We start from the raw sequence: 23778 nt of genomic DNA, 5'->3' as shown, positions 1-23778 counted from the left end.
ACCCCGCGTATTCCGTTCTCTATGATATTTCGCAGGGGAAGAGGATCTGATCATCTGCCCAAAGACTAATATGAGTCCTCAGGGATAAACGTTTTGTAGGGCAAAGTGTTACCGAGGGGTCTGGGGTGGTATGGAATATCCCCCAGCATACCACGTTGGCTTTATTACCATTTCCAGAAAATCATCATGAGAACACTGAAGAGTTATAGGAAAAGAAGCCATGGAGACCTCGTTTACCGAGATGTTTGTGATTTTCCGGAAGTGTCCATCACATTTGAGGGGGGGGGGGGTTATTCCACACCCCGCGTATTCCGTTCTCTATGATATTTCGCAGGGGAAGAGGATCTGATCATCTGCCCAAAGACTAATATGAGTCCTCAGGGATAAACGTTTTATAGGGGAAAGTGTTACCGAGGGGTCATAACCCCCCCCCCCCCCCCCCCCCCCAGCATCCCAACTTGGCTTTATTACCATTTCCAGAAAATCATCATGAGAATACTCAAGAGTTGTAGAAAAAGAAGCCATGGAGACCTCGTTTACCGAGATGTTTGAGATTTTCCGGAAGTGGCCATCGCATTTACTCAAGAGTTGTAGAAAAAGAAGCCATGTAGACCTCGTTTACCGAGATGTTTGTGATTTTCCGGAAGTGGCCATCGCATTTGGGGGGGGGGGTTATTCCAGACCCCCGGTATTCCGTTCTCTATGATATTTCGCAGGAGAGGAGGATCTGATCACCTGCCCAAAGACTAATATGAGTCCTCAGGGATAAACGTTTTATAGGGGAAAGTGTTACCGAGGGGTCATAAAAAAATCATCATGGGAATACTCAGGGTTATAGGAAAAGAAGTTATCGAAATCTCGTTTGCCGAGATGTTTGTGATTTTTCTGCGTCGTTTAATTTCTGTAGAGCATTGCTCTATTAATGGATTCCGGATGTTTGGACACTAGATGTGAGGGGTTTGTATCATATTCAGTTATTTTAATTAGGGCATTATGTATGAGATCATTTTCTGGATTGTTAGAAGCGAAATTTCAGTGCGAAGGGAGTTTCTCATGCTCTCTAATGGGGATATCAATTCCAATACCCTGCGCTCAGTAAACAAATTCTAGAAAGAGGATGTAATACAATTTGTAATAAACTAAAATTGATAAATATGGAGTAGAATTCAAAACAAGTATAAATTGTGCACAACTCATGTGCAGATAAAGCGCATTTTTTTTAACCGAAATAGCTTTTGTTTTGACATCACCAATGGATATATTCCTTGCAGACTTCCGACAATCCGTTTTTGAGGTATAAGGGAATATACCCGATCACGATAAGAGATCGAGGAGGATGGCTGTGGTTGGTAGAAATTAATTCCTTTCGTTGGGACGTTTCATTAGAGTACCATGAAGGATAAAACTAGTTCCACTTCCCCTCCCCTCCCCCTCCACCCCCGTACTTTGACAAGAGGACAGAAAGAAAGGCAGTATTTGGTGGAAAACGGTTCCTTTCGTTGAAACCTTTAATTAGAATACGAGATAAAATTAATTTTTAACTCTGCCCGTGAGAAGATACGAGGGCAGTAATAAGACTGAAGTCAATTGACCAAAAGACCTACATAATGAACCAATTACTGAATCAAAACAACTGTCCACAAACAACTTGATATTCCGGGCAAAACTTCGCACGTATAGGGCTAAGTGCGAGTAAAACATATAAGGCAATTTTTACCTTGAATAAAGTTAGACGTTGACGACAAGAAGTGAGCCCAGTTCTCGCATCCAAACCTAAAAATAGTTCCCAAGCCGCAGGGATCTGTATACAATTACTTGATTAATGCCTGAGGGACCACACTTTACTCGTAATCTGATTCTATACCAGGTACGACCCTTAATTGGCCCACCCCTTCAGAAGGAAGTGGTGGTCATTCGCGTTTCAAACAAAACCGAGATGGCAAAGATGGCAAGAACTCCCAAATTATGAATACAATCGCCAAAGATCAATATATATTCGGAAGATGGCAATTAGAAATCCATGCGTTCTACGCTTTCAGCTGTTTTTTAAAATCGACGTGTACTTCGATGCGGTTTACGAAGAAAATGGACGCCCAAAAATCAAGGCGTCGTCAGTTCTGCGCGGCAAAATTGCGTAGTTAAATTCCATCAATAGGTGGAGCCGTCTATCAAATCGCTTCAAGTGTTAGGAGGGTTCTTCCATAACTAATAGTCTCTGAACTTACCAGACTCCGTAAGGTGTTTTTTTTAATGTGCTCATAAAGGTGGGAATAGATTTTATTGATGCAAAATTTTAATTCTTTTACAATGTGCGTGAATACATTGAACTGTCAACAAAGTGCTAATAATTATCTTCAAAATCTGCCTTATGTTACTAACCAAGAAATTGTGAAATTATTTTCTTGATTCAAGTGCCAGAACGGCGTTAATAAAAGAAACGCAGAACTTCATTATCTAAAGATTGGAAGGTTAGTTTTGTTTGCCAAAAAAACGACTAATAGTTACGTCTGCAAAGAGTGGCAAATCGACGTTACGCATACCGCCCATTGAGAGAGCTTCATATCTTTGAGCCCTCCGTGCGATCATCACTATTTCTTTCTTCATTTCAATCGGAGCCTCTAGCCAAAATGGCGCTTGTAAAATTGTTATGGCGACCGATTGACTCTGGAACGAGGAGTTAAGTGGAATATCGACCAGGCTAATATCGGCTCACCTGATCTGTTAGTAGATTGCCGGCGAAACTCGGACAAAATAGTTGGCATATTCCACCAGATGTGAAGGTCAGCTGTGCTATAATCCGGGGAACGTCCAATCTGAAGATGGCCGATTATAGATGTTACGAATTTTAAGACACAACTCACCCGCCTGACACCAGAATGTACAGCGACGCGCAGGTTGCTGACGTGGCTGTTACAATTTGGTGCAAAAATATTGTGGAACTAATGGCATTGAGATCAGATATACAGCTGCAAATAAGAACTCGGTATTTTGGGGCTCGAGTAGTATGAAACGAAAACTTGCCTCAAAACGAGTTGATGACGGCGCAGAGCGGCGGCAAACTTCTCCCGAACGTCATCGTCGTTTATCTTCAAACTTTGAAATTCTCGCTTTACGACTTCGAATTCGCAATAAATGTAGGCGACTAGCGAGTAAAACATTATGTCCCATCCTCCCACCACAAACAGTACAACAATGGTCATGGCGCATCCCCAAGAGAATGCAATTTCGTATTGAGGCGACTCCTTTAAATTTGCAAAATCGTACATTGGAAACGCCAAGACCTTATTGCTCGCCGCCAACGCCGCCGTATTCATTGTTAGCGCAGTTGCAACAAAGGTCAGAAAATACACCTTGAAACCTTTATCCAGTTTGTCGTGAATTTCTTCAAAGCCATGGCGTTCACCTCCCAACGCTGTGGCATTTCTGAATTGGGAGACCTTCTCTATAAGTACCCGCAGTCTTTGTCGGACGAATACCAACGTAAGAGCCTTAAATACTGTCTGGATGAAACATTGATATTGACCGTCAGTGATGATTGCGCTAACCTGATAGGTCGCCAGAATTGCTTGACCGATATCCTGAAAGGCTTGGAGAACGTTTGGTTGGTGCATAAATTCAACTGCGCCCAACACAAATCCCAAAACGGACATGGAGATAGCAACAGCCGCCTTTATTTTGTCAATCACGGTTTGCTGATACGGATTTAATCCGACGAACCCCAATTGGCGCAAGCCGAAATTTAGCAGCTTGTTCTCCGTACCTACGATCACAATCATAGTTACTCAACAGTCAAGGATTACACCAACTACTATTATTAATGGCGGCGTATTCGAAAATTTATGTTTAGAAATGAGCTTCCAGCATTATCATTATTCAATTATATTATTGCTTGAGAATTAACCACGTTTTCTTCCAATTGAACTACGGTTTAGTAAGACCTAAAATAGAATAATGCGACCTAGTTTGGTACCCGAATTATAACAATTGAACAAAGCTTTTAAAATATATTTCTTGTAGATTAAATGGGATTTACCCTCAAAAAGCTTTTCCTACTGCTATAGTCTCCAAAGATTTGACGTATTGTCACTAAAATATCGCGGAACAATTAATAGCGCAAAGTTTTTCTTTGGATTAATTCATAATTTACTGGACGATACTTAATTGTTTCGATTCGATAAGTCGCTGAAAAGTGGCGGGTGCATTGCCCAATCCGAATGGCATGACGGGGAATTTCCATAATCCTGAGCCAAGGGTAAAGGCTGTTTTTTTCTAATCTCCTGGACTTGTCAATAACCACTTTTTAAATCTAACGTTGTGAATATTCATGATCCATCAAGAGTATCTAAAGTGTACTCAATTTTCGGTAACGGATAGGTGTCCGCGTTGTTGAGCTGACGATAATCCACACGTAATGTGGCGGAGCGAGGCCTACGATACTTAGTTAATTAATTATCGTGGGCCTCGGGCGGAGCCGCCTCGGGAGAAGCCCAAGATCAATTTGATTCCGCAATCACATTTTCCTCCTAAAGTATTTATTTTGTGTCTAACTATTTTGTATCGTCCTTTGACCTTTTCATCTAAATCAAAAATAGCTGGATCTTCTTCGAATCTTTCTTCAGGGATCCTGCTTTATTTTCCGAAGAATCAGTAGATGGTCTGGGTCCCTGGAACTTTTTGCATGCGCTCTTCAAGTGCCCCAGTTCCTCGCAGTTCCAGCATTGATGGCGGCACTTTTTTTCTACATTTTCTCTCTTCTTCAGTATCTCTTTAATTGGCGCCTGGAGATCGGTTCGTTAGGTCGCGGTTCGGTGGAAATTTGTTACATCAGGATAAGCATCCGCCTCATAATCCCCCCATAATCCATTTTCTCCGTTAGCAAACGAAAGTTTTCCCTTTCGTCATCTTTGAGCAGGTAGTCACTAACGCCATAGCATGTTATCGTATCGATGAGCGACAAAAAGCGAGTTCATGATTTTGATCTTTCTGTCCGTCCGTTCGTCCGTATCTGTACATGGCAACTCGCGAACGGTTTCGAACCGGAAGTGACCTGGTCGTTCGTTGTCTATATTGGTTCAGTTTATTGTCAATAGCCTCGTTGCAAATACTCATTCATATTCGCCTGGTAACAAAACTTTACAAGATGGTCGCAAGCACAAAAATGGATTTTTGCTCATATTTTATGGTCTCCTACTACTAGCTACCCTAAACGGTGCCACAACGGCTAGTATCAAGAGCACAGGACGTGAAAGAGGTCCACCTGCCGAACGTCCGCCTGATAGCAGAACCTCAACCTTACAGAAGCTCAATAACAGAATATTTACTCATATTTTATGGTCTCCTAGTTACTTTAAACGACTATAAAAGTGTTGGTATCAGGAGCACAGAACAAGAAAGGAGTCGTAGGAGAGTTCAGGACGCTCTTATTTACGATTTAAGCGTATTTGTGCACTCATCCCCGGCTGTAGTGACTTTTCGGGGCTTTCCCGAGGTGTAAAACCGCGCATACTTGGCGCTTAAATGACGTACAGTTCATATGGGAGTTAAGGGCGCACCGGCACTTGCTTCAATATGCCTCTTTATTACGATTTAAGCGTATTTGTGCACTTATCCCCGGCTGTAGTGACTTTTCGGGGCTTTCCCGAGGTGTAAAACCGCGCATACTTGGCGCTTAAATGACGTACAGTTCATATGGGAGTTAAGGGCGCACCGGCACTTGCTTCAATATGCCTCTTTATTACGATTTAAGCGTATTTGTGCACTCATCTCCGGCTATATTGACTTTTCGGGGCTTTCTCGAGGTGTAAAACCGCGCATACTTGGCGCTTAAATGATGTACAGTTCATATGGGAGTTAAGGGCGCACCGGCACTTGCTTCAATATGCCTCTTTATTACGATTTAAGCGTATTTGTGCACTCATCCCCGGCTGTAGTGACTTTTCGGGGCTTTCCCGAGGTGTAAAAGAGCGCATACTTGGCGCTTAAATGACGTACAGTTCATATGGGAGTTAAGGGCGCACCGGCACTTGCTTCAATATGCCTCTTTATTACGATTTAAGCGAATTTGTGCACTCATCCCCGGCTGTGGTGACTTTTCGGGGCAAAATGGCGCATAATAGGCGCTTAGATGACGTCTATGAAATTGCGCATCTCATATCCAGGAACAGTTCTCGGGAAGTTAAGGTCAAACGAGCACAAGAAACTCAAAAAAAATGGAAATAATTTATTGTGTTTACAACGTTCTAGGCGACAAATCGTCGTAATCTCCCTTAATTAAGTCTGCTCCCTTCTCCCCGATCATGAACCCGACGGCGCTGACGTGCGCCGACATCGTCGTTGGGATGACGCTCGTGTCGATCACTCTCAGCCGGCGCACCCCGTGGACGCGCAGCCTGGCGTCGACGACCGCCTCGGGATCGCTCGCCGGTCCCATTTTGCACGTGTGAATCTGGTGGTGTAGCGTCGCCGTGATATGCCGTACCGCGCACTCCCAGTAGGGGTCGCTGTCGAACGTGTGAGCCTCGCATCCGGGCACCGGAGTTTCCACCTGCCGCGCGCCGTACGTTTGGAAGGCGGGCGTCTTCGTGATGCGCTGGATCTCGCGAATTGCCGCGATGAAGGTTTTTATGTCGTGACCGTCGGGGTCGGTGAAGAAATTTCCGTGGAAGAGAGGCGGATCGAGCGGATTCCTCGATCTGAGCCTCATGTAACCGTGCGACTTGGGGTGGAGGCCCATCGGTAGGATGCTGAACGCGTACTTGTCGTGTAGCGGTAACCAAAGTGCGTCGTACACTCTGTCGGATACCCGAAATTGGTTCTTGAAGAAAATAGAGTAGTCGCTGTGAAGGCCACCGCCTATGAAGATGAGCTCCATGTCTGGAAGACCTGGGGGGTGCGTTGTGGTGTTGGTGTTGAAGTAGGCCAAGGCCTCCACTCCGCCGATGCTCGTGAGGGGACCTTGGCCGAAGAGAAAGAAGTTGAAGAAGCTCTCGAGCGAGAAAGTCTCTTCGAAGAAACTCACGATCGGCTTAGTCACGGTGAAGACTAGTCCCAAGAAGGTGACGTGATCGTACAACTTTTGTCCAACTGGGAGATCCTTTACCAGCGGTATGTGTAGGTGAGCTAAATGATCTCGAGGGCCTACACCGGAGAGCATGAGGATTTGGGGCGAATGGAAGGCGCCTGCGCTCAATATCACTTCAACGCTCGCATTGACGGCGTACCTCTTCTTCCGGTGGAGGTACTCGACACCGTACGCCGTTTTCGTGAGAGGATCGATCAGCACCTTGATCACGTGGCTTCTCAATCGAATGTGCAGATTGGGCCTACCTCGAGATGGGCGAATGAAGGCCTTTTCCGCACTACACCGCCGACCTCCTCGGAGATTGGCTTGCACGTAAGAGACGCCCAGTTGGCTCCTTCCGTTGTAATCCACATAGGGGTACCCTGCTTCTTTGCAACCCCTGATGAACGTATGTGCCGATTCTGTTCTGTAAGGAACGTCCGCTACGTTGAGCAACCCACCCTGGTGCCTGAACTCTACGTCCTGGACGCTAACGGTGGAATCCTCCGACTTAAGAAAGTACGGGAGGACCTCGTCGTACGACCAGCCCGGATTGCCCATGCGAGCCCACCTATTGTAATCCTCCTTGTTGCCACGGATGTGTATCATGAAGTTGATAACGGTCGTGCCGCCGAGTACTCTTCCGCGGGGCCACGCCATCAGCTCGTCCGTCAGACCTGAAACGCAACATGCACTGGATCCACCATCAGAAGAAGCACAAACCTAGGCAAAAATTCGCCTGCTTCTCCATGAGATAGTTCCAGTTCTGCCTGGTCAACAACTGCACGCTTGCCAACATCGGCTTCTCCGAATGAAAAATCGGCTCACCCCCCGATTCCAAAAGAAGAACCTTCACCCTCGGGTCCTCCGACAGTCTGCTGGCGACGACTGCACCCGCCGAACCCGACCCGACCACTATGTAATCGTAGACATTTGGGGCTGAAATCTTTCGTACAGCGCAATTTTACCTACAGGGCGTCTTACCGTGTCCCGGTTCGTTATACAGGGTGTCTTCCTTCACGTACCTCTTGTAATCACTAATCGTGCGCTTCACCTTCTCCATCGCATCTTCACAGTTTATCAGAACAAGATTCACCAGAGCGTATACGACGAGGTGGGCTTTCATCTTACACAACGTGCAGACTAATGTATTCTCTTGAGACACTCACAAATTAACGAGTGGTTTGTCTGCTTTACTTTCGGTGAACAAACTCGATGACATTGCGGGGTTCGTTCTGTGTACGAGTTGTTTTTTTACCATACGATGGCCACAAAAATTTCGTCGGTTGCCAATTTTAGACGTTTCACGGTCGAACGCAGCGTTAACAGTCACGGCACGTGATGCATTCGAGAAAAAAGCTACAACACGTCGTCGCTCATCTCTTCTCGACCTAACGTTTGTGGTTAACAGTTCATGTGCAAAATAATGAGAAAATGCACTCGGCGAATAAATCGTAATGGCAAAGGTAAAAGTAATAAAATGTATACCCGACTGGAATTGATAATTGCAAGTGTCTTTTTATGTAACAGCGTTTGCATCTCCATAATTGGCAGGCATTGTTTCCTGAGCAAGTTTAAGCTGCAGTACTTGCCCGAATTCGGGACATTACGATATTGGAAAATTGAAGACACATCCCTTATTGACTGAGACGCATACCCCTGTGGGTTCGGGGATAGAATAGGCCCACTCTCGCTCTAGAGATCGTAAAAGGCGATCAATGGGCACTAAAGGGGACAAATCCAACCACCTTTCGTACTTACTTACCCACTTTACTTTCCAACTCTCACGCCCATGTTCCCGACTCTCCTACATACTATACGGCGCATAATTGGCGCTAAAATAACCTACAATTGATGAGGGGAGTTCAAAACGCACAGACTTGCTCTAATATGGCACTTAATCAACATTTATGCGAATTTGTGCATACGTACTGGGCTGTATTGACCTTTGGGAACTTTTTTTAGGTACAAAACGGCACGTAATTGGCGCTAAAATAACCTACAGTTCATTAGGGGAGTTCAAAACGCACAGACTTGCCCTAATATGGCACTTAATAAAGATTTACGCGAATTTGTGCATACGTACTGGGCTGTATTGACCTTTGGGAACTTTTTTGAGGTACAAAACGGCGCATAATTGGCACTAAAATAACCTACAGTTCACGGGGGGAGTTCAAAACGCACAGACTCTCTCTAATATGACACTTAATGAAGATTTACGCGGGTTTGTGCATACGTACTGGGCTGTATTGACCTTTGGGAAAATTTTTGAGGTACAAAACGGCGCATAATTGGCGCTAAAATAACATACAGTCCATGGGGGGAGTTCAAAACGCACAGACTCTCTCTAATATGGCACTTAATGAAGATTTACGCGGGTTTGTGCATACGTACTGGGCTGTATTGACCTTTGGGAAAATTTTTGAGGTACAAAACGGCGCATAATTGGCGCTAAAATAACCTACAGTCCATGGGGGGAGTTCAAAACGCACAGACTTGCCCTATTATGGCACTTAATAAAGATTTACGCGAATTTGTGCATACGTACTGGGCTGTATTGACCTTTGGGAACTTTTTGAGGCAAAAAACGGCGCATAATTGGCGCTAAAATAACCTCCAGTTCATGGGGGAGTTCAAAACGCACAGACTTGCCCTAATATGGCACTTAATAAAGATTTACGCGAATTTGTGCATACGTACTGGGCTGTATTGACCTTTGGGAACTTTTTGAGGCAAAAAACGGCGCATAATTGGCGCTAAAATAACCTACAGTTCATGGGGGAGTTCAAAACGCACAGACTTGCCCTAATATGGCACTTAATAAAGATTTACGCGAATTTGTGCATACGTACTGGGCTGTATTGCCCTCTGGGAACTTTTTTGAGGCAAAAAACGGCGCATAATTGGCGCTAAAATAACCTACAGTTCATGGGGGGAGTTCAACACGCACAGACTTCCCTAATATGGCGCTTAATGAAGATTTACGCGAATTTGTGCATACGTACTGGGCTGTATTGCCCTCTGGGAACTTTTTTGAGGTACAAAACGGCGCATAATTGGCGCTAAAATAACCTACAGTTCACGGGGGGAGTTCAAAACGCACAGACTTGCCCTAATATGGCACTTAAAGATTTACGCCAATTTGTGCATACGTAGTAGGCTGTATTGACCTTTGGGAACTTTTTTGAGGCAAAAAACGGCGCATAATTGGCGCTAAAACAACCTCCAGTTCATGGGGGGAGTTCAAAACGCACAGACTTGCCCTAATATGGCACTTAACAGATTTACGCGAATTTGTGCATACGTACTGGGCTGTATGGACCTTTGGGAACTTTTTTGAGGTGCAAAACGGCGCATAATTGGCGCTAAAATAACCTCCAGTTCATGGGGGAGTTCAAAACGCACAGACTTGCCCTAATATGGCACTTAATAAAGATTTACGCGAATTTGTGCATACGTACTGGGTTGTATTGACCTTTGGGAACTTTTTTGAGGCAAAAAACGGCGCATAATTGGCGCTAAAATAACCTACAGTTCATGGGGGGAGTTCAACACGCACAGACTTGCCCTAATATGGCACTTAACAAATATTTACGCTAATGTGTGCATACGTACTGGGCTGTATTGACCTTTGGGAACTTTTTTGAGGCAAAAAACGGCGCATAATTGGCGCTAAAATAACCTACAGTTCATGGGGGGAGTTCAAAACGCACAGACTTGCCCTAATATGGCACTTAATAAAGATTTACGCGAATTTGTGCATACGTACTGGGCTGTATGGACCTTTGGGAACTTTTTTGAGGCAAAAAACGGCGCATAATTGGCGCTAAAATAACCTACAGTTCATGGGGGGAGTTCAAAACGCACAGACTTGCCCTAATAGGGCACTTAAAAAAGATTTACGCGAATTTATGCACACGTTCCAGGCTGAATTGATGTTTGGGAGGTGCAAAATGGCGCATAATTGGCTTAGATGACACGAGCTCAAGAAACTCTAAAACCTCAAAAAAGCAGAGTTTATAGGAAATAATTTATTGTGTTTACAACGGTCTAGGCGACAAAGCATCGAAATCTCCCTTAATTAAGTCTGCTCCCTTCTCCCCGATCATGTACCCGACGGCACTCACGTGCGCCGACATCGTCGTGGGGATGACGCTCGTGTCGATCACTCTCAGTCGGCGCACCCCGTGGACGCGCAGCCTGGCGTCGACGACCGCCTCGGGATCGCTGGCCGGTCCCATTTTGCACGTGTGAATCTGATGGTGAACCGTCGTCGTGATATGCCGTACCGCGCACTCCCAGTAGGGGTCGTTATCGAACGGGTGAGCCTCGCATCCGGGCACCGGGGTTTCCACCTGCCGCGCGCCGTACGTTTGGAAGGCGGGCGTCTTCGTGATGCGCTGGCTCTCGCGGATCGCCGCGATGAAGGTTTTCATGTCGTGACCGTCGGGGTCGGTGAAGAAATTTCCGTGGAAGAGAGGCGGATCGAGCGGATTCCTCGATCTGAGCCTCATGTAACCGTGCGACTTGGGGTGGAGGCCCATCGGTAGGATGCTGAACGCGTACTTGTCGTGTAGCGGTAACCAAAGTGCGTCGTACACTCTGTCGGTTACCCGAGATTGGGTCTTGTAGAAGGTACCGTAGTCGCTGTTAAGACCACCGCTTATGAAGATGAGCTCCATGTCTGGAAGACCTTGGGGGTGCTTTGTGGTGTTGGTGTTGAAGTAGGCCAAGGCCTCCACTCCACCAATGCTCGTGAGGGGACCTTGACCGAAGAGGATGAACTTGAAGATGCTCTCGGGCGAAAAAGTCTCTGCGAAGTTACTCACGATGGGTTTAGTCACTGTGAAGACTAGTCCCAAGAAGGCGACGTGATCGTACAGCTTCTGTCCAACTGGGAGGTCCATTACCAGTGGTATGTGTAGGTGAGCTAAATGATCTCGAGGTCCTACACCGGAGAGCATGAGGATTTGGGGCGAGTGAAAGGCGCCTGCGCTCAATATCACTTCAACGCTCGCATTGGCGGCGTACCTCTTCTTCCGGTGGAGGTACTCGACACCGTACGCCGTTTTCGTGAGAGGATCGATTAGCACCTTGGTCACGTGACTTCTCAATCGAATGTGCAGATTGGGCCTACCTCGAGATGGACGAATGAAGGCCTTTTCCGCACTACACCGTCGACCTCCTCGGAGATTGGCTTGCACGTAAGAGACGCCTAGTTGGCTCCTTCCGTTGTAATCCACATAGGAGTACCCTGCTTCTTTGCAACCCCTGATGAATGTATGTGCCGATTCTGTTCTGTAAGGGACGTCCGCTACGTTGAGCAACCCACCCTGGTGCCTGAACTCTACGTCCTGGACGCTAACGGTGGAATCCTCCGACCTCAGAAAGTACGGGAGGACCTCGTCGTACGACCAGCCCGGGTTGCCCATGCGAGCCCACCGATTGTAATCCTCCTTGTTGCCACGGATGTGTATCATGAAGTTGATAACGGTCGTGCCACCGAGTACTCTTCCGCGAGGCCACGCCATCAGCTCGTCCGTCAGACCTGAAACCCAACATGCACTTGGTTCACCATCAGAGGAAGCACGCACCTAAGCAAAAATTCCCCTGTTTCTCCATGAGATAGTTCCAGTTCTGCCTGGTCACCAACTGCAGGCTTGCCAACATCGGCTTCTCCGAATGAAAAATCGGCTCACCCCCCGATTCCAAAAGCAGAACCTTCACCCTCGCGTCCTCCGACAATCGGCTGGCGACGACTGCACCCGCCGATCCAGACCCGACCACTATGTAATCGTAGACATTTGGCCCTGTTATCATTATCGTAAAGCGCAATTTTACCTACTGGGCGTCTTACCGTGTCCCGGATCGTTATACAGGGTGTCCACCTTCACGGTCCTCTTGTAATTATTAATTGTCCGCTTCACCTTCTCCATTGCATCTTCACAGTTTATCAGAAGAACACTCACCAAAGCGTATACGACGAGGTGAGCTTTCATCTTACACTACGTGTTAACTAATGTATTTCCATGAGACACTCACCTGTGGCTTTATCAAAATTAACGAGATCTGGTTTGTCTGCTTGACTTTGGGTGAACAAACTCGATAAAATGCTGGTTGTTCTTTGTACGAGTTGTTTTTTATTATACCATGAGCAAAATTGCCGATTGGCAATTTCAGATGTTTCACGGCCGAATGCAGGGTTAATAGTTATTAGTCTTGATCTAACGCTTGCGGTTAACTTTATGGACAAAATAGTAGAGTAGATTTAAGAAGCACAAATTCGGATTGACATTAGGACACGTCCCAGCAGGTATTAATTGAGGCTCAAAACGGCGCATAATTGGCGCTTAAATGATGTACAGTTCATAGGGGAGCTCAGGACGCATTGACGCTTGCCGCTATCTGACGCTTAATCCATTTTTCAGAGACTCAAAGGGCGTAATCAGTTAGTTGACACGCTCATCCCATTTTTAAGTTTTTGGATTGTGCCGGAAAAAGATAGTTTAAATATTCTAGTCATTTGACATGTTGGTAAGTGCCAAGTTTCTATCCACGTGTGACTGTAAATATATACCCCTACTCTTAGAGGCACCAATTTTACATTTAGGTAGGTAGGTACTTGGTTGATTAGTGCCGCTATTTTGTGCTATTGTTGGAATAACTAACCGTTTCAAATTTATCGCGTGTTTTCTATATTTCTATAGCTTCACATTCTGCTATCTGCAAAACTTTTCCGATTGATTAGTGTCGCATTGGTGCTGTAAGGATATTTTGGCAGACGTGTAAAATGCAGTTTTTCATTCTTTTTTTTTTGCAGGTAAGCACGAAACACGTTGACGATACCACTTTTGTCCACAAAAGTAAGTAGTTTTTGAATTTTTTATTTTGAGCAATTAAAAATATTCAAAAACGTTTTATTCTTTCATGCTCTAATTTTCTTTAATGCGCAGACATGCGTCAAAAAGTTGCTTGAAGTGTGCCCTTTACACATTAAGTTCAAAATTCCTATCAGATTTCGTGTTTAGAACCGAGAAACTTGGAAAATCTGCTTCAGAAGCACTTAAAGCGTGTTCAAAAATGAAAACCTCCGATCTTTGTACCTGCTTCAATTGTTTTTAAAGCGCCAAAAGATCAGTCAGTGCTTGAAGTGTGCCCTTTACACACTAAGTTCAAAATTTCTATCAGATTTCGAGTATCGAACAGAGAAACTTGGGAAATCTGCTTCAGAAGCACCTAAAGCGTGTTCAATAATGAAATCCTCCGATTTTTGTATCTACTTTAATTTTCTTGAAAGCGTCAAGTGATCAGTCAGTGCTTGAAGTTAGCCCTTTACACACTAAGTTCAACATTTCTATCAGATTTCGTGTTTCGAACCGAGAAACTTGGGAAATATGCTTCAGAAGCGCTTAAAGCGTGTTCAAAAATGAAATCCTCCGATCTTTGTACCTACTTTAATTTTCTTTAATGCGTCAAGAGATCAGTCAGTGCTTGAAGGGTGCCCTTTACACATTAAGTTCACAATTCCTATCAAATTTCGTGTTTCGAACCGAGAAACTTGGGAAATCTGCTTCAGAAGCGTTTAAAGCGTGTTCAAAAATGAAAACCTCCGATCTTTGTACCTGATTTAATTTTCTTTAATGCGTCAAGGGATCAGTCAGTGCTTGAAGTGTGCCCTTTACACATTAAGTTCAAAATTTCTATCAGATTTCGTGTTTCAACCGAGAAACTTGGGAAATCTGCTTCAGAAGCGTTTAAAGCGTGTTCAAAAATGAAAACCTCCGATCTTTGTACTGATTTAATTTTCTTTAATGCGTCAAGGGATCAGTCAGTGCTTGAAGTGTGCCCTTTACACATTAAGTTCAAAATTTCTATCAGATTTCGTGTTTCGAACCAAGAAACTTGGGAATCTGCTTCAGAAGCGTTTAAAGCGTGTTCAAAAATGAAACCTCCGATCTTTGTACCTACTTTAATTTTCTTTAAAGCGTCAAGTGATCAGTGAGTGCTTGAAGTGTGCCCTTTACACATTAAGTTCAAAATTCCTATCAGATTTCGTGTTTAGAACCGAGAAACTTGGAAAATCTGCTTCAGAAGCACTTAAAGCGTGTTCAAAAATGAAAACCTCCGATCTTTGTACCTGCTTCAATTTTTTTTAAAGCGTCAAGAGATCAGTCCGTGCTTGAAGTGTGCCCTTTACACACTAAGTTCAAAATTTCTATCAGATTTCGAGTTTCGAACAGAGAAACTTGGGAAATCTGCTTCAGAAGCATCTAAATCGTGTTCAAAAATGAAAACCTCCGATCTTTGTACCTGCTTTAATTTTTTTAAGCGTCAAGAGATCAGTCAGTGCTTGAAGTATGCCCTTTACAGATTAAGTTCAAAATTTCTATCAGATTTCGTGTTTCGAACCGAGAAACTTGGAAAATCTGCTTCAGAAGCACCTAAAGCGTGTTCAATAATGAAATCCTCCGATTTTTGTATCTACTTTAATTTTCTTGAAAGCGTCAAGTGATCAGTCAGTGCTTGAAGTGTGCCCTTTACACACTAAGTTCAAAATTTCTATCAGATTTCGTGTTTCGAACCGAGAAACTTGGGAAATCTGCTTCAGAAGCACCTAAAGCGTGTTCAAAAATGAAATCCTCCGATCTTTGTACCTACTTTAATTTTCTTTAATGCGTCAAGAGATCAGTCAGTGCTTGAAGTTAGCCCTTTACACATTAAGTTCAAAATTTCTATCAGATTTCGTGTTTCAAACCGAGAAACTTGGGAAATCTGCTTCAGAAGCACCTAAAGCGTGTTCAAAAATGAAATCCTCGATCTTTGTACCTACTTTAATTTTCTTTAAAGCGTCAAGTGATCAGTGAGTGCTTGAAGTGTGCCCTTTACACATTAAGTTCAAAATTTCTATCAGATTTCCTGTTTCGAACCGCGAAACTTGGGAAATCTGCTTCAGAAGCACCTAAAGCGTGTTCAAAAATGAAATCCTCCGATCTTTGTACCTACTTTAATTTTCTTTAATGCGTCAAGTGATCAGTGAGTGCTTGAAGTGTGCCCTTTACACATTAAGTTCAAAATTTCTATCAGATTTCCTGTTTCAAACCGAGAAACTTGGGAAATCTGCTTCAGAAGCACCTAAAGCGTGTTCAAAAATGAAATCCTCCAATCTTTGTACCTACTTTAATTTTCTTTAATGCGTCAAGTGATCAGTGAGTGCTTGAAGTGTGCCCTTTACACATTAAGTTCAAAATTTCTATCAGATTTCGTGTTTCAAACCGAGAAACTTGGGAAATCTGCTTCAGAAGCACCTAAAGCGTGTTCAAAAATGAAATCCTCTGATCTTTGTACCTACTTTAATTTTCTTTAATGCGTCAAGAGATCAGTTAGTTCTTGAAGTGTGCCCTTTACACATTAAGTTCACAATTCCTATCAGATTTCGTGTTTAGAACCGAGAAACTTGGAAAATCTGCTTCAGAAGTGTGTTAAAAAATGAAAACTTCTGATATTTGTAGAAGCGTCAATTTTCTTTAACGCACGGTCATGTGGCAAGAGAGTGTTGAGATATCCACCGGTTCTACGGGCGGATCGCCATTTATTAATGCAGTATGTACAATAAAGTGCTTTAAACAAGAATGGAACACCACTTAAAATCTACTATTGCCTCCTGCAAAATGGCCGAAAGGCCTCTGCGGTTGATGCTGCTGCTGTTGAGGCGGAAAGTTCTTCTGACTGTCTTGGATGTCAGCGGCGGTGATCGAGTATTGATTCGTGTTGCCCGAAATGAAGGTGCTCACGTTCGCCTGCCCTTTGGGATTGACCTGCGGACCGGAACCGAGCGGTTCCTCTTCCTCCCTGAAAACGACGCGATTAGCGCGAAACAACGGGCGCGGCGCGACTTACTTGACCACGCGGTATCCTTTCTCGTCGGCCTCGTAGAAGACGGTTCTCTTCACGTAGCCGTCGCTGTAGGAGTACTTGCCCTTGACGGCGAGTCCGTCGCGCGTCTCCTCGCGGTTGTGCTGATTGCCGCTGATCGAGTCGTCGATTTGGCTCGCGAAGCTGTACTTTGCGTTCGCCGCCTGCTCGCGGAAGATTTTCTCCTCGACGTCTTGCTGGTTGCGGCGCTGCAGGTCGGATTGGAAACGTTGGGGGACCTCGAAGCGGGGCTGTTCGTTGATCACGAAGGGGCGCTGGGTTACGAATCGCGGTGCTTGAGTTACGGGAGGGGGTGGACGGACTGGGAGTTCCTGCTGTGGTCTGCGCTGAGCGTGTCCGATATGCGTGAGGGTGGGTTCCTCGATGCTGAGGAACGCGTTTTGAGGTGTCTGTGCTTGTTGTGGAAAAAGTTGAGCGTCCTGGTTTTCGAAGGAGTTTCTCACTTGTGGCTGTAGGAGCTGGTCGGAAGGGATTGGGGATGGTAGCCTCGGTACTTCCGCTGGTCTGGGCACAAATGTTGGAAATTGGTGCTTGGGTTGAGTGGGTTGTCGGACAGGGAAAGGGGGGAACTGTTGCACTGGCTGTGGTTGAGCCTCGAAGCTATTTTGAAGGGTTGGAAAACCTCCTTGGAATTGACTGGGGACATGCCTAATGCTTCCTCTCACCTACACATTCAGATTTTTTAAATATTTGCTATCGATACCAAAAAGACTCACCTGCTGTTGTGGCCTGCGGGTACTGAAATCGGGAAACGCACCGCTGAAGAGTGGAGTTGGCGCCGGCGTCGGTACCGGATTTTGATGTTGGAAATTTACGCCATTAAACGATGGAAATCTCTGGTTGTTTGACTGGATTTGGCTAAACTGGACAGGCTCTTGACGTCTGCTGCTCGCATCATTGTCGTCAAACGGCAATTCCACGAATCGATGCTGCTGGCACTGAGACTTCGACACAATGGACACCAGCACCACCACCAACACAGTCCTTGCCGACATCTTACACTGAAATGGAGCAAGTTTCCCTGTCGCCGTTCCTTTTATGTTTGAACTAATTCAGATTTTTACCGCTCAAGGAAAAAGTTACGGAATGTATAGCTTTCACTATCGCCCTATGGCTTTTCATCGAAGAATGCGAAGAACAATTAACCTGCAAAAGGTAATTAAGAACTTTTCTACTCATTTAAATTGTTTTGAGAATTTTTTGCGAACTGATTCACTAATTGACTTGTTATTTTCGAAATAGGGGCGATCTACCAGTTTTCCTTTAGTTGATGATTTTTGCAAAAATTCAAAAATCCACATGCACTGTCGGCCGTTACGCGATCGAAGGATGCTGTTTGACAAATCGTTGCAAAAAAACCCGAATTTTATACCTTCCTAATTGACTTCTGTTCAGTTTTAGAAAATAAGAAGGTCCAGATTTACCAAGGGACCTTGTTAAAAAGGCCCTGGAGTGTCTGTTACTGTTTGGTCCTTGTTAGAATGTCTCTCTCTAGTTTGCGTCATCAGTAGTTTCATCTACCTCGCCACAGAACTTGCACATGGACTTCTCCTTGTGATAGTTGACCATCCAGTGCCCCGTAAGGACACCGGTGATCTTCCTAATTTGGCTTCTATTCAATTTTAGAACCCTAAAAGGCCCAGATTTGCCAAGGGACCCTGTTAAAAAGGTCCTGGAGTGTCTGTTACTGTTTGGTCCTTGTTAGAATGTCTCTCTCTAGTTTGCGTCATCAGTAGTTTCATCTACCTCGCCACAGAACTTGCACGCGGGCTCCTCCAGGTGATAGTTGACCATCCAGTGCCCCCGTAAGGACACCGGTGATCTTCCTAATTTGGCTTCTGTTCAGTTTTAGAAGCCTAAAAAGCCCAGATTTGCCAAAGGACCCTGTTAAAAAGGCCCTGGAGTGTCTGTTACTGTTTGGTCCTTGTTAGAATGTCTCTCTCTAGTTTGCGTCATCAGTAGTTTCATCTACCTCGCCACAGAACTTGCACGCGGGCTCCTCCAGGTGATAGTTGACCATCCAGTGCCCCCGTAAGGACACCGGTGATCTTCCTAATTTGGCTTCTGTTCAGTTTTAGAAGCCTAAAAAGCCCAGATTTGCCAAAGGACCCTGTTAAAAAGGCCCTGGAGTGTCTGTTACTGTTTGGTCCTTGTTAGAATGTCTCTCTCTAGTTTGCGTCATCAGTAGTTTCATCTACCTCGCCACAGAACTTGCACATGGACTTCTCCTGGTGATAGTTGACCATCCAGTGCCCCGTAAGGACACCGGTGATCTTCCTAATTTGGCTTCTATTCAATTTTAGAACCCTAAAAGGCCCAGATTTGCCAAGGGATCCTGTTAAAAAGGTCCTGGAGTGTCTGTTACTGTTTGGTCCTTGTTAGAATGTCTCCCTCTATTTTGCGTCATCAGCATTTTCATCTACCTCGCCACAGAACTTGCACGCGGGCTCCTCTAGGTGATAGTTGACCATCAATTGCCCCGTAAGGACACCGGTGATCTTCCTAATTTGGCTTCTATTCAATTTTAGAACCCTAAAAGGCCCAGATTTGCCAAGGGACCCTGTTAAAAAGGTCCTGGAGTGTCTGTTACTGTTTGGTCCTTGTTAGAATGTCTCCCTCTATTTTGCGTCATCAGCAGTTTCATCTACCTCGCCACAGAAACTGCACGTGGACTCCTCCAGGTGATAGTTGACCATCCAGTGCGCCCGTAAGGACAACGGTGGTCTTTCAAATCTGGATTCTATTTAGTTTTAGAAGCTTAGAAGGCCCAGATTTGCCAAGGGACCCTATTAAAAGGGCCCTGGACTGTCCTGTTCTTGCATTCGGTCACAATGGCATCCTGTGGATTTCTGCACTCACCTAATAAAGCCCCCCCCCCCAATCTCGCGATCAGCTGCATTCAATGCAGCCATAATGCGCCTCAACTGAGGCTCAGTGATGTCCACCTCCGGGTGCGATATCGGAACGATGACCACGCTGGGCCCCGCCACAGCGACTTGTCCATAGGTATGTGGTGCACCCGCAGCTTTGGGTGCTCCCGAACCTCTAGTCGTCTTCTCAGTCTGCCCTGACCCAGAAACTGGAGTGCTTCTCTCCGATCTGAGACGCTTTCTCTCTAACGTCGAGTTGTCCCCCTGAGCCAACGACCCCTTTGGCGCGGGTTCTACGCAAAGTTGCATAAAAAATCTATACGAGATTTCGGTCGGATTAAGAAATTTCATTCAATCCTGAAATCAACTGAGATGAGGGGTGAATTAACATTTGAGATTTGAGGCATAATTGTCAACTTTATTATTATTACTATCACAAGAAAAAGGCTTAAGCTAAAGTACGTTGTGGTGATGGTGGAAATCTTTCCGGTTGCGCCGCCGGAACTGGTATGCTGGCCACCCTGTATCTAAGCTGGGATCCGTGCGCGGTACTGCTAACGGACGCCGTTCCCTTGGGATCGACTTTGGGACCTTCTAGTGGAACCGCTTCCATTCTGGAATGGAAAGTGCGATGAGCGATTGGGTGGTTAAGGAGGGGTGGTGAAATCTTACCCTGTTACTCTGTAGCCCTGGTCGTCGGCAATGTAGTCGACTTTAATTTTGAAGTAGCCGTCACTGTAGGAGTAGGAGCCCTTAACGGCGGCACCGTCGCGAACCTCTTGCCGCTGGTTCGTCAAGTCGCTGATGCGGTCGTCGATGTTGGACGAAAACTCGTACTTGGCGTTTTGGTTCTGGTAGATCTCGTAGTCGTCTTGAATGGGGTCTGCTCCAGGCCTGCGCAGCGAGGGAAACTGAGGCGTTTGGGAAAACTGAGCCGGTTGCGGTTGCGACTGCTGGAACTGCTGACTTTCGTCGGCTGGGTTGACGAACTGCTGAACTCTCGGCCCGTGTCGCAGTTGCGGCGCTGCGCAAGCTGCGGCAATCAAAGCGATGGTAATCTGGAAGAAAAGTTGAGAATCGCCCCAATTTTTATCAGTGAGTCACTTACCAGGGCGGTCTGCATGGTTGTGTAGAGACAATGGCGGATACTGGTAGTTTTTTTTCTAGACATTTCGCTTAAATATCACTCGTTGAATTCCTGACTGCGGTTACCTAAAAACTTTCAAGATAATGATCTATTAATTTCGAAAATTACCAGTTTGTCACGCATTCTTTCACTGTAATCGAGGCGACTCACTAATCGCTCACGCATCCTTGTAATGGGATTGTTTAAATAGCTACGTAAATCGCTCATGTAACACCAAGTGTAACATTTTGGCGAAGCGCTAATCTTTTAACAGTATTTCAAAAAAATTGATGATGAGCCGCTTGAATTATCAATTTGGAATTCGCATGTCAAAATTCCAGATGATTTGACTCAGTCTTTAGATTTCAGCATGATTTAAGATTCAAATTAATTCATGATTCGCGATTCAAAACACATGCTTTTTTTTGAGATTCTAACGATAATTTAAAGTACAAGAGCGAGAACATTATTATATCAGGGTCACAGGATGTTTCGAGGCTTGAGAGTCTAATTCAAAGTCAAATCCAATGATTCGAAAACTTCAAGATTTAAAAATCGTGAAGATTAAAGATTCAAGATGAAGATTCAAAATGATAGAATTAAGATTCATCGTCATCTTGAATCTTCAATCATCATGAATTTTAAATCTTGAAGATTCCGAATGATTTGGATCCGAAATCATTTTGAATTTTAAATCATATTATATCTTGAACTTTGAATCTAGAAACCGCCATTCAGGATTCATGGTGATTGAATATTCCAGTTGATTTAGGATTAAAGATGAAGATTTTGAATTGAGGATTCAAAATGGTGGAATGAAGATTCATGTTTAAATCCTCAATTTGGAATCGTCATCTTGAATCCTAAATATGAATCTTCATCATTGAATTTTAAATTTTGAAGATTTCGAAGAATTTGGATCCAAAATCATCATGAATTTTAAATCATATTATATCTGGATCTTTGAATCTAGAACACTGTTATTCAGGATTCATAATGATTGAAGATTCAAGTTGATTTAATATTGAAGATGAAGATTTCAAATTGAGGATTCAAAATGATTGAATAAAAATTCATTTTGATTCCTCAATTTGAATCTTCACGCATCATGACTTTTAAATCCTGAAGATTTCTAATAATTTTGGATTTACAATCATCTTGAATTTTAAATCACATTATATCTTGAAATCTAGAAATCGTCATTCAGGATTCGTGATGATTAAAGATTCAAGTTGACTTAGGATTCAAGATGAAGATTCAAAACTGAGGATTCAAAATGATGGAATAAAGGTTAATTTTGAATTCTCAATTTGGAATCGTCACCTTGATTCCTAAATCAATTTTAATCTTCAAGCATCATGAGTTTTAAACCCTAAAGATTCCGAATAATTTGGATCCAAAATCATTTTGAATTTTAAATCATATTATATCTTGAACTTTGAATCTAGAAACCGTCATTCAGGACATTCAGGACGATGCTTGAAGATTCAAGTTGATTTAAGGTTGAAGGTGAATGTTTCAAATTGAGGATGGAAAAAGATTCATTTTTAATCCTCAATTTGGAATCTGCATCTTGAATCCTAAATCAATTTGAACCTTCAATCGCCTTGAATTTTAAACCCTGAAGATTCCGAATCATTTAGATCCAAGATCATCTTCAATTTTAAATCATATATCTTGAACTTGGAATCTACAACCCCGTCATTCAGGATTCATAATGATTGAAGATTCAAGTTGATTTAGGATTAAAGAGGCAGATTCCAAATTGAAGATTCAAAATGATGGAATAAAGATTCATTTTTAATCCTAAATTGGATTGAATCTTCATCTTGAATCTTAAATCAATTTGAATCTTGAACCATCATGAATTTTGAATCCTGAAGATTCCGAATCACTTGGATCCAAATTTATCTTAAATTTTAAATCATATTATATCTTGAACTTTGAATCTAGAATCCCGTCATTCAGGATTCATTATGATTGAAGAAGTTGATTTTGGATTCAAGATGAAGATTGCAAATTGAGGATTAAAAATGAATCTTTATTACATCATTTTGAATTCTAAATTTGAAATCTTCATCTTCAATCTTAAATCAACTTGAATCTTCAATCATTATGAATCCTTAATGACAAAGTTCTAGATTCAAGGGTCAAGATATAATATGACTGGAATTGAATTTTAGTTCAAGATGATTTTGGATCCAAATGATTCGGAATCTTCAGAATTTAAAATTCATGATGGTTGAAGATTCAAATTTAGGATTTAAGATGACGATCCTAAATTGAGGATTTCAACATGAATCTTCATTCCATCATTTTGAATCCTCCATTTGGAATCATCATCTTTAATCATAAATCAACTTGAATCTTCAATCGTCATGAATCCATGACGGGGTTATAGAGTCAAAGTTTCAAGATATAAAAAAGCATTATGCGAGTCACTCTGTAATTGGGCGCAAGCCTGTTGAGGGCCGAGAAAAAGAGAGGGATAATAAATAAATAAATATGATAAAATTCAAGATGTTTTGGATCCAAATTATTTGGAATCTTTAAGGTCTAAAATTCATGATGATTGAAGATTCAAATTGATTTAGGATCCAAGATGAAGATTCCAAATTGAGGATTCAAAATGAATTTTTTTATTCCATCGTTTTGAATATTCAATCCTAAATCAACCTGAATCTTCAATCATCATTAATCCTGAATGAGGGGGTTCTAGACTCAAAGTTCAAGATATAATAATGATTTTGGATCCAAATTGATTTAGGATTCAAGATGAAGATCTTGGA

The 23778-nt window shown here is 43.6% G+C and overlaps 4 protein-coding genes across 4 annotated transcripts in view; all 4 read right to left on the bottom strand.

Moving 5' to 3' along the window:
- The window catches only part of LOC116161157 (flotillin-2), a 376423-nt gene that overhangs the window by 155527 nt on the left and 197118 nt on the right, over window positions 1–23778 (bottom strand). The gene's annotated exons all lie outside the window — the stretch shown is intronic.
- The window catches only part of LOC116161139 (glucose dehydrogenase [FAD, quinone]-like), a 397381-nt gene that overhangs the window by 225492 nt on the left and 148111 nt on the right, over window positions 1–23778 (bottom strand). The window lies entirely within an intron of this gene.
- On the bottom strand, window positions 6208–8465 carry LOC116161146 (glucose dehydrogenase [FAD, quinone]-like). The gene is made up of 3 exons (XM_031474386.1): window positions 8045–8465; window positions 7784–7999; window positions 6208–7737 (listed from the first exon to the last, which is right to left on the bottom strand). Exons 1-3 carry the CDS (start codon window positions 8184–8186, stop codon window positions 6230–6232), a joined length of 1866 nt encoding a protein of 621 aa, XP_031330246.1. The 5' UTR covers window positions 8187–8465; the 3' UTR covers window positions 6208–6229.
- LOC116161164 lies at window positions 20272–21497 on the bottom strand. The gene is made up of 3 exons (XM_031474409.1): window positions 20972–21497; window positions 20536–20921; window positions 20272–20477 (listed from the first exon to the last, which is right to left on the bottom strand). Exons 1-3 carry the CDS (start codon window positions 21032–21034, stop codon window positions 20312–20314), a joined length of 615 nt encoding a protein of 204 aa, XP_031330269.1. The 5' UTR covers window positions 21035–21497; the 3' UTR covers window positions 20272–20311.

The sequence above is a fragment of the Photinus pyralis genome, unplaced genomic scaffold (assembly GCF_008802855.1).
Source record: "Photinus pyralis isolate 1611_PpyrPB1 unplaced genomic scaffold, Ppyr1.3 Ppyr1.4_LG10, whole genome shotgun sequence".
NCBI lineage: Eukaryota > Metazoa > Arthropoda > Insecta > Coleoptera > Lampyridae > Photinus > Photinus pyralis.
The sequence above is the reverse complement of the archived record's forward strand: the minus strand, read 5'-3'. Positions and strand labels throughout refer to the sequence as shown.

What these genes read in the sequence shown, in the direction of transcription:
- LOC116161146 (XM_031474386.1), bottom strand. Translation starts at nt 8,186, where the DNA reads ATGAAAGCCCACCTCGTCGTATACGCTCTGGTGAATCTTGTTCTGATA. An exon ending in GTATAACGAACCGGGACACG is followed by an intron (nt 8,000 to 8,044) that starts GTAAGACGCCCT and finishes GAAAGATTTCAG; the next exon opens with CCCCAAATGTCTACGATTAC. An exon ending in GCAGGCGAATTTTTGCCTAG is followed by an intron (nt 7,738 to 7,783) that starts GTTTGTGCTTCT and finishes GTTGCGTTTCAG; the next exon opens with GTCTGACGGACGAGCTGATG.
- LOC116161164 (XM_031474409.1), bottom strand. Translation starts at nt 21,034, where the DNA reads ATGTCTAGAAAAAAAACTACCAGTATCCGCCATTGTCTCTACACAACC. An exon ending in CAACCATGCAGACCGCCCTG is followed by an intron (nt 20,922 to 20,971) that starts GTAAGTGACTCA and finishes CTTTTCTTCCAG; the next exon opens with ATTACCATCGCTTTGATTGC. An exon ending in CAGGGCTACAGAGTAACAGG is followed by an intron (nt 20,478 to 20,535) that starts GTAAGATTTCAC and finishes TTTCCATTCCAG; the next exon opens with AATGGAAGCGGTTCCACTAG.